The 17,891-nt window shown below is 32.1% G+C and overlaps 1 protein-coding gene across 2 annotated transcripts; it reads right to left on the bottom strand.

Annotated features, from left to right (window-relative positions):
* Positions 1 to 1,568: 1,568 nt before the first annotated feature.
* LOC122018893 (rDNA transcriptional regulator pol5-like) lies at positions 1,569 to 9,950 on the bottom strand. Of its 2 annotated transcripts, XM_042576352.1 has the most exons (9): positions 9,265 to 9,950; positions 8,263 to 8,388; positions 7,981 to 8,178; positions 6,316 to 6,543; positions 4,837 to 5,994; positions 4,183 to 4,470; positions 3,345 to 3,849; positions 2,019 to 2,876; positions 1,569 to 1,905 (listed from the first exon to the last, which is right to left on the bottom strand). In XM_042576352.1, exons 1-8 carry the CDS (start codon positions 9,805 to 9,807, stop codon positions 2,068 to 2,070), a joined length of 3,855 nt encoding a protein of 1,284 aa, XP_042432286.1. In that variant the 5' UTR covers positions 9,808 to 9,950; the 3' UTR covers positions 1,569 to 1,905; positions 2,019 to 2,067. The 2 variants fall into 2 exon arrangements, with proteins under 2 accessions (XP_042432286.1, XP_042432287.1); XM_042576353.1 differs by having other exon boundaries at positions 1,569 to 2,876.
* Between the last annotated feature and the right edge of the window lie 7,941 nt (positions 9,951 to 17,891).

The following is a 17,891-nucleotide window of genomic DNA, read 5'->3' as shown; positions in this document are numbered from 1 at the left end:
AGAAATCAGCAACATTGAACAATAAAAAGGAAGAGAGAGAGGTTCAAACTTTTTTTTTCAGATAAACAGTAAAAAGCAAAAAGAGAAAGATTTTGATTTTTTTTTTTTCAGATGAACAGTAAAAAGGAAGAGAAAAATTATTTTGTTTGGACATTTTCAAAACTACATACACGATGGGGGAGAATACATTTTCACCTAAATTGTTTGTTAAATCACCATTTTTATTATTCTTGTAGTTTTATTATTTAGTTGTACTTTTGTATTTCATTGTGTTGCTACTATACGAATAGGAGCTATACAAGGTTTCTCTATTTTTGAAAGTTATACAAAGAGGAGAAAGTATAGCGATATCAAGAATAATCCGCTAATGAATTATAGACCCCAAAGTACAATTAGGGGTTCTAAACCATATAAAACTTGTTTGTTTTTTATTTATTTATTTTTTCATTTGCAAACTAACATATTGTATAGATAAACAAGTATTCAAAAAATTAAAATGAGATATGCCTATTCACCCCCTTCTAACCATAACATATAATCTAACATATTTTTTGTGAGGTTTCTCTTCTCTCAAGGAGTCTCTTTTATAGTTGAATCAAGAAAATCATTTTGGTTAGCGCATGCACTTTCTCATATTACTTACATATTCATTTGTAAATTTTTTTTAGCGAACATCAAGTATTCAGCCCTTCGGACTAATTAATCTTGGTGATGACTAATCCAACCCCACAAATCTTTGAAATTATTTTAGCTAGCATCAAGTATCTAGCCCGAAAAATTTTATGCTGACTATTAGGGTAAATTTGAAAGTGTTCGCAACGAGAGACCCAACAAACATCTCATGTTTGTCATGACACTGAAGGAAGATGTCAATGCACCATAATTAAAAATCAAATTATAGGTGTTTAAGAAATTTCATAGAGACTCTGTCGTTGCACCATAGTCTAACGCATTTAATCTTTGTATTTGACTTACAAAAGAAAGAAAATTTATTTTTCATATCAAATGATATTCAGCTCTCCTCCCCTAGAAGCACAATTTTATTTTTCATATCAAATGTCATTCCCCTCTCCCCGAAAAATCACAACGATGTATAAAGTGATGATCAAGCTTGTAAAATCCATAGAATTTACGTCATTACCTTGGTTGAATTAGTGGGAAAAAAAATTTAAGACCGACACCTCTTGTAAATAGTTGAATTAGTGAAAGCTATTTAAGAATAAGGCATTAGACATGTCATAAGCCACAAAGTAGGAATAACAAGGTCTCTTAACTATATTAAATCTATTATATCAAATAATTACAATATAACAAATATATTTATCATAGTATTTTTGGCACGAACTCAAAGGAAAATATTTTAGGTTTTTTTTTAATTCATCTTTAAACATTACAAAACATAATGGAAGGGCTTGATCAAAGTCGTTTAAGTAAACTCGAATATGTGAACGTGAAAAAGATTATGGAGCTTGTTTCAACAACTTGCATCCAATCTTTTCTTCAGGAACCTACCTCATGCCAAGCAGATCAACAAACATATCAATAAAATCTTCAATCACAATCACCAATGCATGGAAAACTATTAATTTGATCGGTCAAAAGGTGTTAAAAAAACATTAATCATAAATACTACAATGTCTCTGCTTGATTTAAACATTGAAAGAAGTTTACTTTGGTTTCTTGGATATACTTCCTCACGTGCAAAACACGTACAAACTATTGCAGCACATCTAACAAATCAAAATTGATAAATCTGTAAAACTGCACCCGAACATCCAATTTTGGTGGTGAGTTGAGCATTGAAAATTTCAACTTTGTAAGTAAATTCGCATCCGTATGGCCAATGTTGTAAGGGTTCCAGATGATTTGATCCACACATCCAGACTCCAGTTAAAGCTTAAAGACCTGAACTACTATATTATTAGTCCAACTATGGAGTGGAAGTACTTGCGAGCATTGCTCCAAACACTGAACTAAATGGCATGGAAAGGTCTTGTTCCAAGAGAATATATACTTACAAGATTAGCTTCTGAAACTTTAAACCATTGAATGGATATAGAGATGTCTTCACTTCTCTCTGCTATACTTAATTGAAAGAAATGACTCCCCAAGTTGAGACTCCCAGACTGAATGCGAATCTGGCTTCAGAACCTTTAAAAAAACATTGTTCAGTTTACGCACTGAAACTGCATGCAAGAACTGAGTAGAAAATCGCCGCACAACCAAACGTCGTGACTTCTTTTCCGGCATGTTACTTAACAGTACTTGAATCAATTCACAGGCTGCTGACAAGCATTTCTTGAATAATTTAGACCTACTAGCAGCAACTTCATTAGTCTCTCCTTTGCTAGGTATAATGCATGACTTAATAATACACTCTATGATATCTAGAATTTCAATTCTTCGAAACTCCATCTTTGTACTGATACATTTCTCCAGAAGAAAACCAAGGACAAAGAGCCCAAGCCAAGATTGTCTCTTAATAACCTCTTTAATGAATCCAGCTTTCAGACGAGACTTCTTACAATTCAAGTAGTCAGTTAATGCATTTTGAAATATATTGATCACACCATTCAGTTCAGATTCAGAGAAATTCCGTGCATGAATGATTTTTAGTAACCAGAAAGTGGAGTCTTGAGCAAACAAAGATATGGTTTTATGGTGCGAACGCGATGCTGATTTTAGATTCTTCTCCAACAAGGTTTCGAGAGTGTGGAGCTGTATGTCACCACTTTTTGGATAGTCTTTTACTTTAAATATCTTCTTTTGCAGAATGCCTCCAATGCGTTGTTTTAGTTGCTCACTACTATCCGCCATATGTGAATTCACATACGCTTTTGCCAAGTAAGAATACACCATCAAGACCTGAGTCTTACCTGTTTCAAATAGATTACAGATTAAAATATGCAAGAAAATTCATATTCTACAAGTATTTTCTAAATATTATTCTGAAAGATCTGTTTATTGATCCCTTGAAACAAGAAGGGGAACTTGATAAACAACAGGAAAAAAAGGAAATGAGGAAAGCTGTATGGACAACAGGATGATGCAAGGCTAACACATGATCCAAGATTAGGATTATAGGATAAGAATGAGCCAATTTCATGAGTTCCAGATGGCCTACAATTGAAGAAGGTTAACCAAATATTGTCTAATGCCTATTTGACTGAACCATGCTAGTCCAGCTTATACAATAAAGTTGAGGCAAGATTCTAGATATTTCTTTAAAAAGGATTATTGCTGGCCTAATAGAACTGAAAAACAGAATTTGGGTATTACAAATTTGGATAAGTTAGAATATGGATAAACTTTTAACAACGCATCAAAAATTTCTGATATTCTACCTGGATTCTTTTGAAGATAAATTTCTAGCAGTGAGAGAACTCGAAGTTTAAAGGGTATGAGTTGGGATTGAGCACTGTCACTCCCAGAAAGTTTGCGCTCCTTGAAAATCTTGGTAATGTAAGAATCCATACGGAACATGGCATCATCGTCCATATCATCATCAGAATCACCAGAAGCGGAAAGGTCATTATCCCCCTTGGCAAGTTGATTAATTGCCTCAACTATGTCCATCCCAGAAGAATCACTATTCTTGTTATCATCAGTTGCCAACGACCTGATCAATTCCTCAGAACCATCTGCATGACTATCACTGTCAACTGCATCATCAGTTCCAACCTCATTGATCTCATCTGCCTCTTCAATTCCAAGAAAATCATCATCCTCTTCATCATCATCATCACTGTCTACAATTGGATGGCGAGGATGCTTCAGATCCTTCTTCACAACTCGCAACATCTGAACTAATCCAGCATCTGTTATATCATCACAGCAGGCCTTGAAAACCTGCATATCAAAGACAAATATTGTATTTATTTCATTCTGAATCAAATGAATAAGTCAGACAATAAACACATCAGGATTATGAAGACGAAATCGTATCGGCGGATATCAAAGAACTCGCAATTAAAGACAATATTCACATTGGAAGACGAAATCATAAGTCAGACTTGAAAAAATGCTGTCCAATTTCATCAAATGAAAGCATAGTTTTACATAGGTTGTATCTTTTATTAAAAGAGGGTATATTTTGTACCATAAAAAAATAAATAAAACAAGGCAAGCTTCTGCCAACAGACACATCATCCTAATCAAAAGTATTATAGTTCTACTACTTGCCTGTTCTACTGCAAAGAACAATGGACCAGTTGATTGTGGTAGAAGCGAAAGCAAAGTGTCAACTAGCACATCCATCAACTCTGGTGCATCATCACCATCATATTCTTCATCTGAAAAATCACAATCAGCAAATGCAGGTGGTAAAGCCTTCTTGAAGCATATAATCATCTCCAATGCAGCCTCAGAGAACTCTCCTGGATGGAGAAGTACTTGCAACACCAACTGGATCAATAGATAACGGAATGCATGGAACTTGTTTGCAACTGGACCAGGCCTAATTTTTTTTCCCTGTGCAATAGATAGAATGTAGAAAATATTACCAACTGTAGCTACGAAAAAAAAGAAGACACCTCAACTCCACATTACTAGTAAAATAAATACTGTAACAGCATTTCCACATTACTAGTAAGAAAAAATTAATTTAAATATAGAATGTTCTTCAAAATTTCAAATTTAATATATGTATATTCCATGATTGCTACCAGTTCTTACAAGATATTTCTAGAAGTTTTACCATTATTAGACTTTATTATTTTAATATCTACAATTTAAAATACTTCAATGTAAAACAAGCTAATAGCAAAAAAAACAATGCTAAATAACTAGATTCACTTTAAATCATTGGTGAGAATATTGGAGAGTGAAAGCAAGTACCTCTTCAGAAAGTTTGGATTCCATTTTCAACAGTCTTTTGAATGCCTTCTCATCTTCATTAGTCAAGATTCTATACAGTGATACTGAAGGGATGTTGTGCAAAGTGCTCAGGAAACACATAAAATAAGAACCCAGATCATCAAATTTAGTGCCCGTTGATGCATATTGGTTTTCCCTTTTCTGTGCATCTTCTAACAATGATTGAAGCTGTTTGATACACATACTACATAGTAAACTTGAAATAGAAGCTTTTGGCCATTTGAACTTCTCTTGCAACTCAAATGAAGTAACTTCAGTGCCTAGTGATGCAGAGAACAAACCTTGAACTACCAGAAATTTCAAAATTCCTGTTTGGACTTGAAATTTTGCCTCAATATGTTTCACAATTTCAGTATGTGGCACTGACTTTACATCAGAATTCTGATTTAAATTTTTTTGAATACGAGGCATGGTATCTATAATCCAGTTCTTGAGGGAATCTATATTACCAGAACCTGAAGTTTCTTTATCCTCTGAAGCACCTAAATCTGAATTTTCATCAGTAGTGTGACTTTGATCAGATGGTTCGTCAGTAACAGTTCCGTCATCAACGAATAAACTCATCAAACTTTGCACAAACTGCAAACAACCAGGCACAGTATTGAACTTAGCAACCAACCCCTTTACCAGCTGTGTCTTGGTGATAATATCAAATTTGCCACTGCTGTGTTTCTGCAGGGACATAATAACTGAAACACGGCGATCAATATCATCTCCAATTAAATCAATGAGCTCCTTGATAAAATGTTGGGCAACACTGTACAACCATGCATCTCTGTTTGAAAGAATGTCCATGAGACAATGCACAAATTTCTCAGAAAGGACAACTTTGATACAAGATATAGGCAATTTTGGAAGCATAAGCAACAAGATTTGGAATGCCAAATACTTCCTATCATGAGAAGACTGAAGAAGTGACTCTTCAATTACAACCTCATGAAAACATCGGATATTCTTAGCAATGTCCTCCGAGGAGCAACCTTTCCAAATCTTCTTTTGCTTCTTACCAGATGCAGATCGCACTGCATCATCCTCCATGTGAGTTGTTATTTCCGAAGTAAGCATGTTCACCACTACTGGACAAAGACTATGCAGACGAGGCAAACAGAAGGTTGATTCCTGAAAATTTAAGTCTAATTAATAACAAAAAAAAATGAAAGAAGAAAAAAAAATGCATTAATATATGTAATTACAAAAGGACCATGCAAGCCTTCCAAATAACACATATTACTGCTTAAAATTTTCTGATTTACAGAGTAAACGAAGACAAAATGTCTAGTGAATTAATTCAGTAGATTAACAAGAAACTCAAAACACTAACTCAGTATCCCTCTCCAAGTAACAATTGAAAGGATGTGCTTAAGAATTTCGAATGTCTAATTAGTTGATGGCATTTAACCACCAAATAAGTAAAGGAATGGTAAGCTATGTTGAGAGAACCTTAAAGCAATTGGCAATATATAGCAGATAATCTCGACTAAAGAAGCTTTCAGCACTAAATGGGCATGGAAGCAGCTTGCCAAACACTTCGCCATCAACTTGTATTTTCTCTTGCATCTTCAAAGCCAAGTACAGGGCATCTGGATCTCCCACCTCAGCAGCTCTCTCAAACAAATCATGTAGAACAGTAGTTTTCAACACTTCATTTAAAATAACTTCTGAAGAAAGCTGCAGTAACAAGAAAACATAGTTAGACCTAAGTATATAATGAAAACTGGAATATTGTTATTAAGGAAGAATAATATAATCTTAAAGAAGAGAAATATGTAAGAAGTTTTTGCTTTCTTTGAGAATTATGTCAAAGAAGAACAATTACCGAACAATCACAACAAAAAGTATAGCCTAACTATTTAGGTTGAATGATCCTATCTATATTTGAACTCTTTACAATATTTGTTAGTAATACTCGTTAATTATGTCTATACTGTGTTAACATATTTATCTTCATTTATCATTTTATCATCAAAGGACTAGATCCAACTGCTCCCTTATTTAACATCTCTACACTTACCTCTCCTGGTATTTTTACACATTCACTTTATCATTCTTATATTTCCTACACTAACCTTTTTATCTATGGCTCATTTGCATAACAACACACAGACGAGCATGGTTGATCATACCACAGCCATTTTGACCTTTTACCATCAGAAAGATATTAGTTATTCCATAACAAAACAACATATATCCACTAGGTACCTCAAATGGCCTAAGAAAGAATGAAACAAAATATGTAGATAAATAACCAGCAACAGTCAAAATATCAAACAAATGAGTGGACATTTACACTGTCAAACACAACTTAATAAGCAAAGTGGTTATGAAAAAAGGTACTAGTGGATAACAGCTAAGCAAACAAATGACTGGACATTTACCTACCAATTGTCTAACTTTGAATAAAATTAAAAGTTCAAGCTAAATCAATTGTTTGTTAAACTTTGGATAAATCCATCGAAAGGTCAAAATTCAATCTAGATTTAGCATCTGACATGAAAAGCAACAGCAATGAGAGACCAATACTTTCATCGGCATAATTAAAACAAACCCATTTGCCTTACTCCACCAAAAGAGCATGGCATATTCACAAATTCAAGTAGCACAATCTCTCACATTTGTTCACATGGGAGCTATGGGTTTTATAGTTTCACTTGGTAGAATATGAGAAGAGATTGTGATGATATTGCTTTACAAATAGTTCACAAGTCTGCACTGATGTGAATGGCATTCCAGGTCTCTGCATACATCATTATAACTGCAGTTGAAACCAACTCATCCAAATAGATATTAAGAAATGTAATACATAGTGGATGACCAAAAGAAGAGCAGGATAGTAAATTACAAGCATTTTAGATACAAATCATTTAATATACTAGCATGTAAAAGTTAGCACTTTTGGAGACAAGTTTGTATCAGAAAACAGCTAGATCAGCAAACTAATGCACAAAGCAAACATGGTGCTTTACAAACTAATAATAATAATAAATAAAATCTAAGAAAAAAAATATTTAAATGACACATAAAAAAGAATCAAAAGCAAGCACATCAGTAAAATTAATGGTATGTCGTTTTTATATTAGAGTACAGATTCACAAATAATCAATGTACCTGATCAGTCACATCACAAATCAGAGAAACTGCTGGCTCCCCCAAGTATCGCTTCTTTCCATATAAAGAAACAACATGAGTTATGAACTCTTTGATAACTGATGTATCGATGTTTTTACTCGAATCAGTCGCAATTCGTCCAGATCTAGCAAGGGAACCATAAGAAAAGAGGCGGCCCAAAAGGTTATCTTTAGCTTCCTATACAACCATTCAAGGTAAATTCAGAATTGCAATAAGAATCAGGGTAACATTGTGATATTGAAAAAGACAATAATGAAGTACCTGACCCTTCATTGAAGAAGATACTTCAAGCAAATCAATTGTCAATTTCATCACTGAACTCAACTTGATAGCCGGAATTGCTCTAACCACAACTGTTAACCCCAATGCAAATCCTTGCCTTGCATACTGTTGGTAAGAAAAAAACAAAGAATTCAAACAAAAAGAACAAAATGAAGCAACAGATCTCCTAAATCAGATGTATTATACATCAATAATCTTCACTGTGAACTAGAGTATCAGCTAGCTTTTGTTTGCTAAACCCTGATGACCATATAGGTTATGTGGTTTAAGGAACACATAGGGTGTAAGTGTGTGATAAAGTGTGAATATAACAAATGCCATTATTTCTCAATAGTGTATTATAAATTGTTTTCTTTTTCTTCTCTCAAAATGACATGTAGTCACACTTTCTTCAGAAATTAATAGAAATGTCACTAAAAGAAAAGAATGCCTGCAAAAACACCAAATGATAGGAAAAGGGAAAATTTTCTTAAATATAGAATTAAATGCAATATCAGAGAGGACAATTATTTGAAGTGAGTAATGAAGGCCAATTATATATAAAAAAACTAACATAGATAATATGAGCAAATGAACCTTATAAAGTGAACATCTAAGATTCATTCTGATGTTTGATTCAGTCAAGTAATTCTGCACAATAGAATATAGGATAAGAAAATATTTAATTCATAATAAGAAACCAAACCACACCCAGAAAATCACAAAGATGAAATGTGCAACCTGCACTTGAAAATATGTCATTATATAGAAAATTCAACATTTTAATTAGTCATTCATTTTCTCAAAATAAAAACAATTTCTTCAAGCCCTTGGACGTTCTTAAGGGTATGAAAAATTCAAAACTAATCCTTTGTTCGATATAAGATATACAACCGCAGTGCATTGGTCTCAACATAACAGATGAGCCATGAGTGCTTCACTAGGAATTAAAAAATTAATTGGTCTTACACAGGGAATTGAAGAAAAATGCATGATGTGTACCTCCCTAGTAGAAGATACCCCACGAATAAGTCGACGAATGGCATATCTCAGAGCAGGCGCACAATCTTCCAGCCCATCATCCTTCTCCGCCTCTAGTTGAATAGCTCCATCATCCTCCCGTTTGTCCTTTTTTTCATAAGCCTTTTGAACCTCAGACAACTCTAAAACCAATGACTCCGCAGCAGCTTCCCTAACCAAAGAATCGGAAGATGCTAGATCCCTAAACACATTCATATGGAGCCCAGGGTGGCCTGAAGAAGCCAAAGAAGCCGCAGGCTGCGAGTCAGCCAAAGCAGCACCTTCGCTAGGCGTATCAATGCGCGGTTTCTTCTTCTCTTCATCAAGTTGGTGCCTTCCCTTGTCCAATGCCTTTCTCTTCTTCCTCCTCTCCATGGCCTTCAGGGACCTCGCGTCCTCCAAGGACTCCGTTTTTCCTTCATCGATATTCTCTTTCTCACTTGCAGAAACCTCATCAACCGAAACATGATTCTCGCTATCTAACGCGTCTGCGGAAGTCGGTGCCGTCTTCTTGCTGCTGCCCATTGAGCAAAGAGAACTGGAGAAGATTGAAGATTGAGCGCGCCGACGAAACGGCAATAATAGCGGCTTCACGAGGTTAGGGTATCGATCGAGATGCACAGCGTCGCCGCCGCTTGCCAAAACTAAAAGAACAAATCAATGTAGGGATGTGCTTAAGTAGCCTGAGATTTGGGCCGTTAATGGGCTAATAAAACGGCCCAAATATTCTGAAACGGATTCTGAATTCAATTCTCTTTCTTACGTGAAAATTTCTATTAATTATTAGGCAAAATTTTTTTTAAAAAAACACCTCATATTTCTTGAAAATGAGAGTTTAAATCTAACTTATGACCCATTATATTTCGGAAATTTGAAAAACATAAGATGCTAGTCCATCATTAACATATATTTATGTTTTCTAATTTACCTTAGTGATCGTTGAGAAATTTTTATGAAATTAGATCGATCATCTCTAAAATTAATCGAATCGTACGATATTATATATTTATGCTTTCTGATTTACCTTGGTGTTGAGAAATTTTCGTGGAGTTAAATCGGTCACCTCTAAGATTAGTCGGACTGTACGATATTTAGATTATTTAAAAAATATTATATTCTTACTTTTTTTATTATTATTATTAGAGTAATATATAAAAATAAATTATATGTATAAAATATTTTGATATTAAAAAACTCTATCAAAATTAATTAAAATTAATTCAAGATTTTATTTTTTTGTGTAGCTCTAAAAAAGAATGTATATTCCAACAAAATGGCTAATAGATAGTGGTGTTCAAGGCATATGATAGGATAGATTAGTAAATTCACTGACAAAATAGCTATATCTTTTGATAATAATATTGAGTTAAAGGTAATTGATATGAGTGATATTAAGCTTAATTTAAATTTCATAATTCATAATTTTGCCAAGTATTAATCAAATTTGTGATACTATATATAAAATTGAATTTTATTCTATTGAACATGATACAACTACTTTAGTAGGTCAAAGAAAAGATAATGTTTACGCAATATAATTGATTTTTCTTATATATTTTTAACCCTTCTATCAAGTGTTTTATGTCAAAAGGAAGAATCTTGTTCATGAGTTGGTCACTAAGATATATAGCCAAGAAAAATTGGTGAAAGACTTACTAAGGATAAATTTTAATAAAGCTAAAATATATGATGCATGTCAAGGAAGTAAATAAGTAAAATCCTTAAATAAAACCTAATCAATTGTAAGAACCTCTCAACTTTTAGAATTATTACACATTGAGTGTTTAATATAAAAGAAACTATAAATCCTAAGCCTCGTGGATTTTAGAAAATCGAACTAGAATTCCAAAGATGAGTAGTCATCCGTGATTTACCTCCTCCGTGTTAATCTTGGAATGGATTGGCAGGGACATTGGGGGTGAACGTATTCGCCTTTTGCCACCATTATGAAGCATGTCATACAAAAGGAAATGCATTAAACAGTAAATGACAATGAAGACATCGTCGTAGAGCGTCGTCCAAAGGATCCGAAGTTCTGCAAAAGAAGAAGGAACAGAGGAAAGATTTTTTGGAGCAGATAGGGTGACGATGCTGAAACCTCTTTGTAAATAGAGATTTCAACGGAGACTTCTCCCTTATATAGAGGATCTAATATGTTATTAGTTATCACTTTATAAATGATAATGAATTGGACTAAAGGATTCTATAATTTTAACCGACATCTAATAATTTAAAATCTAATAAATCTTAGTTAAATCACTTAAATAGGTTTGGTTGATATTAACATATATAAATTACAATAAAATCCACCTTAAAGAGATAAAATACAACATAATAGTCATGGTATTTTATCTTTTAATAACATGAATATTGTATTGTAATATTAGATGACCTTAGGTAGATGAGTAATGATATGTATTGGAAAAAAAATTGGGATAGACACATAAAGTTATAGTCTACTATATCATTAAATGTTTGAGTAATGATATGCATAGGAAAAAAATCTTAGGAAAAAATAGATATAAAAATTCATGACTTATCATTCAAAGTTTTTACTCATTTTTGTTGTGGTGTGAATTTGAGAGTTTTGATTTCAAATTTTTTTGTAAAAGTAATGATGCCACAGAAAGGAAATTGAAGCATTATAAGAAGCAATTAAAACAATGTTATATAAATATTTATCACCTAGTTAGTTTTTGAGCCAAAGCAATTAATACGACATGTAAATGATAGATTTTTTTTTTCATATTTTTAGGTAAAACTCTTTGTTAAATATATTTGGAAAGATGCCTACAATCAACCATCTTAGAATATTTGGTTGTCAAGTAAACATATTAAATATTAGGGTCTATTTAGGAAAATTTTCACCTAAGATGGATGAAGGAGTAATAGTTTGATACTCTATCAAATTAAGTCTTAGCGTTTACAACAAAAAGTTTCAAAATCAGAGAATCTTTATTTGTAATATTTCATGAGTCTAACAATGTGTATCCTACGCATTATTCTCCTATCGATGAAGACATCACTGAAAAATTAAACAAGAAAAATGTTAGTAATGTTGAACAACAAACCAAAAGAGAATTTAGAATGTATAAAAGAACAACCTCAAACATATAAAACTAATTCTAATCACTCAATAGAACAAGTTATGAGAGGCATTTCCCAAGGAGTTAAGACAAAGGAAATATTTTGCGTTAACAACCAAAAATATTGAGTATGCCTTATTTGATTCAGTTCGATATTGGCAATGCAAGATATATCACTACAAAAACAAAGGGGTTATTTGTGACGATTTTTATGATAAATTTAAAAGAAACATAGCAAAAATAATTTACAAAGAACTCTGTCGTCGCCCAATTTTGTGACAAAAACATATAAATTCGTCACCTAATGTGCGATGTCGAATTTTATTTTCATCGCCAAAGTCACTGTAATTTTGCAATGAAAATAAAATTCGTCGCAAAATTACCAAACACAAATCCGCAACGAAAATATATTTTCATCCCAAATTTGACAACGAATCTAGTTTTTGTCGCACATTTGGCAACGAAAATGAATTCATCGCCAAATAAAATGAATTCATCGCCAAATCTAGGATGAATTTATTTTCATTGCAAATTTACAATGAATCCCTTTTTCACATTGACAACGAAATTAGATTCAACCCCAAATCTAGGACAAATCAATTTTAGTTGCAAATCTATGATGAAAACGAGATTCGTCACAGATTTATGATGCAGTAAAACACTAATATTTTGCCCATAACTTATCTAGTTTTGTATTTCACCGTGTATACATAATACATCACATCCATTTCCAAACATGTTTATAATACATCTAAGACATCCTATTTAATATTTACATACAACACATCCTATTTAACATATGCATCACATCCTATTCACAACATACACATTCTATTTAACATTCTAAACCAAATCCATAATCATACAACATATCCAAAATAAAACTATACAAACAAGTCAAAAGAAACCTATTAAATCCATATAAGTCATCATATCCAAACATATCTAACATTCTCCAAGTTAAACAAGTCAATCATTAAATCTTCTTCTTTTTCTTCCTTGTCAAACACTTTATTCTCTTTCCATTATTCTTATTTTCATGCATCAAAACAAACAAATAAAAAGTATTATTTATAATAAGAAAAAAAATCCTATAAATTAATGCAAAACTTAATACTTGCTTCCTTCGACATGAATTTTCAATTTGCACCAGTTTACTTGGCCTGACTAATCCTGTTTGAAATAAATTGACAATATTAATAAAAAAATATAAAAATAAAAGATTCATAATCAAATAATAAATGTAAACACTAATTATGAGATAAATAACATTCATATATAATAAAGTCTTGAAGAACCATCACTATCATCATCATCATTGTCGTCATCACCAGAATGGGGAAGAATCTAACTATGAGAGGAACTTAATTGAAGATGTCACATTATTAAGTCTTGTTGTTGGCGCAATTGGCTAATTTTCTAATCTCTTTGTCTCATTTCCTGATTTATTTGAATCATATCCTGCTCCCTTTAAGCGAGTCTCTCTTTCACATTGATAATTTTTTAAGTCAAGTTATTTGTTTGTGTCATCACTGTTGATGGGTGGAAGAAAATATACTAGCAACTCTACCAGTTTTAATCAAAGAATTCATTCTCGATATTCTTTCCTTTTTTGGTCACCCACTCTTCAAGTCATAAACTCATATTATAATTATTAACAAAGAGCTCAGATCCCTTAGTATCATTATTAGTTTGTGAATATATCTGTGCTAGCTTAACTCATCGTATTTATCCTATATTATCATGAGAAAGATTAAAATAATATAATAGAAATACATATAATCCAAAGAGAGAGTATCTATATAACTAATAGAAACAAATATATCACTTTCTTTTCATTAGAAGGGGCATCCAAAAAGAAAAATATTGACGAAACGTTGTTAGACAAAGTTATTGAAACAATTGTCCTTATGCTTGAAATGAACATCTAAGAAATAAAATTGGCAACTGGTTAGGAGTCAAGTTTTCTTTAATGTGGGAAAATAATGCAAACAAGTAAAAGAATAATGCAAGCAAGAAATTAAATATTGTAAAAAAAAGAAAATAATTTTTAAAAAATAAATAAATTGAGGATAAATTCCAAATTAGTTCATATGTAATAAAAGGAAAGAAATTGAAAATAAAATATTCAAGATTTACACATCTACAATAAATAGAATTAAATTGAAAAATATTTAAGGTTGTCACATCTATAATAAATCAGAGATTTATTTTTTTATTTGATAATTAATATTTTCTATTTTAATAATAAATAGGAAATAATTATAATAAGAATAGTCTATTTTTTATTTAGAATATTTATTTCCATATTTACTATTTAGTTAAGTTTACAAAAGGAGTAGAGAGTTTTGTATTTTAATCATCTTTGACAAAAAATAATTTTTAATTGTATTTCTCTATGTAAGGTTATTTTTAATTCTCTTCATCCACTTCGTTCATAGTTCTTGAGTAGCAGTGGTGGAATTGCAGGGGTTAAAGAGGGTTTTAGTGTTGGAAATCACTTATTTAATTAAGAATATTTATTAGATTAATTATAATTAATTAGAATTCATATTTAATTATGAATTTATTTATTTTATATTAAGAAGATGGTAGAATACAAATATGTGTAAAATTTAAAAAGACTTATAAATTTTATTATAGGTTATTCATTTAACGATATAGAAGAGAAATATAAATCTATAGCATACACAAAATTAAATAAAAGATTAATAACTAATCACTATACTAATATAACATACAAATTATATAAATATATATTTAGGTATATGTGATATATATAGATATATAATTACTAAATTTAATGCAAAAACTTAGTATGTATAAATTTGTAGAGAATATTTATCTAATTAATATGAAAATAAAATATTATGTGATATATAAGGGTAATTACAAAGAATAAATAGAATTAAATAAGTAAACTATATATGGAAATTTTATAACCATGGAAATAGCTTCCCATCTAAACTTGATATCGTATTAAGTTTACAAAGAAAAAAGAGAATGAAATAAATGACTTTGGCATTCATATACAAAGTTTTGGGATAGAGATGGAAATGTTATACCCATGGGAATAAATTTTATTCTTATAAGCATAAAATAAATGACTTAGCAAATTTTATGTGTTGAAAATTTTTATATGTAGATAGATATGGAAATAGAAAATTTAGACCAAGTCCTAAGTCTCCTTATCTATTTAAATCTTACCTCCTAAAGTCCCCTCTTGGTTTTGTTGCCGCTGGCCCTAGGAAGACCTCCTCACCCTCTTGTTCTCCACTGGTGCTAGGATTTCCAAGGAAGACAAGGAGTGGGTGGCTAAGTGCTTGAGGCATGTTCTCAACCATGTTATTGTTTTATTTATCTTCTATGTCTTGTGAAGTTTCAGTTTTATAGTTTGCTAGGTTTGGTTTGTTTTCTTGCTAAGGATATCATGTTCTGACCCATACAAATTGTGCATGTTTTCAACTATGTTAGTGCTTTAAATTAGCTTCTATGTCTTGTATTAAATTAGCTTCTATGTCTTGTGAATTTTGGGTACCTTAGATTGGGTTGATGTTTCATAGATGTTCTGGAATTATGCTGTGACCCTACTATTTTTAGTTCTATTGTGGTGTAAATTAGCCTCAATAGGTGAATGAATTTCACTTCAGGGTCTTCTATTGAAATGTAAGAAATTTAGTTAGCTTTCATTTTCAATATACAGAACCCTTTTTGGATCAAAGATGAATTTCATATGATTTTTATACCACTGACTTACGAATATGAAATTATGCTATGACCCTACTACTTTTGGTTCTATTGTGGTGTAAATTATCCTTAATGGATGAAGGAATTTCACTTCAGGGTCTTCTGTTGAAATGTATGAAATTTAATTAGCTTTCATTTCCAATGTACAAAACCCTTTTCGGATCAAAGATGAATTTCATATGATTTTTATACCACTGACTGACGAATCTGGAATTATGTTGTGACCTTGCTGCTTTTGGTTCTCTTGTGGTGTGTTTTAAATTCTATTTTAGAGCTTTAGTCATCATGATCTTGCTCAACGAGTTGTTTCATATTTTACTAATTGTATACCCTTAGGAACTAGAGAACTATGCATGGTCAAAATAAGTTATAGACCTTGCAAGTTTCGGACACGATAAATGTAGGTTTAAATTTTGTTTTAAGAGTTATAAATATGAATGTTGCATTACAATTTAGGTCATGCCTCTAATTGTCTTCCCTCAGAAGATCTATGCTTAATTCTAAGTATTAAACTTGTAAATTTCAGATTTATGAGAGTAATTCTAAATTTTGTTTAGGGGGTCATATTCATCATGATGTTGCGCTACCATTATTACATGTTTTCCCCACATCTTGTTTTATTTTAGTTCCTCAAGTTCATATATATTTAGGTAACCTATATAAGTTTTGGTTTTGGATATATGTATGTGTTAAGGAGATGATACCATGTTAGCTTTTATAGATTTGTAGGGTTTTGATTGTATAAGTCTTCATGCTCTTTTATTACTTAGAAGTTTATACCATGCTAGCTCCTAGAGCTTGTAACTTTCAGATTTCTAGTTTAAGTAGGCTTGTGTTTTCTTATTGCTACTCATCATAATAACTTCACATGTTTCATGTGACTTTCAGATCCTAGTTTAGAAAAGGTTCGGAGTTAGTTTAGTTAAGCTCATGTTTCCTTTCTCATTATGATAACTTTAATATGCTTACGGAATAAACCCGATTATAAAGACGCACCTATTAATTATGTGTGTCTTACAATTAATAATAATATGCATGTTTGTTTCCTTGCTTTAATGTGTTAAGGATAAGTAAGTGCATGTTCTGGGGGTGGTATGATCAAGGGACTTACGCCCGGTGAGCGTGCCAAAATCAATTAGGTTATGCTCTGGGATGGTGGTATGATCCAGCGACCTAAGTCTGGTGAGCTCGCCAGAATTAAACAAGATATGTTCTGGGATGGTGGTATGATCCGGGGACCTAAGCCCGGTGAGCGTGCCAGAATCAACCAAGATATGTTATGGGATAGTGGTATGATCTAGGGACCTAAGCCCGGTGAGCGTGCCAGAATAAAGGGGGACCCCGGTCCTAAGTTCGGACCCCTACCAACCTAGCGCTAGGGTAGTTGTCTGATTAACAACTTATGTTATGGTACTGCTATGTGAAACCAAGCCACCACCATGATATATTTATAAGTACACATGCAAACATGTTCAAGCTATGTTTATGTTTACGCCAATATTTATGTTTATGTTTATACTCCTGTTTATATTTATGATTATGTTTACCTCTATGCCTATGTACATGCTCATGATCAAGTCTATTATTATGCTTAGTTCATTTACCATGCTTACCTCTATGTTGTCACGGTTATGTAACTGTCTATGCTTATTTTCATAGTAGGTTAGTAGGGAGGTCCCAAGTTACCTTGAATGTGGTTTCCCTTAGTACACTAGATTATAGACGCTAACTAATGCATAACACCGTTTTGAACATGCTGAGTCTCTCGACTCACAG

Source organism: Zingiber officinale, chromosome 9A (assembly GCF_018446385.1).
Source record: "Zingiber officinale cultivar Zhangliang chromosome 9A, Zo_v1.1, whole genome shotgun sequence".
In the NCBI taxonomy this organism is placed as follows: Eukaryota; Viridiplantae; Streptophyta; class Magnoliopsida; order Zingiberales; family Zingiberaceae; genus Zingiber; species Zingiber officinale.
Note: the sequence above shows the minus strand (reverse complement) of the source record. Positions and strands in the feature narration are given on the sequence as shown.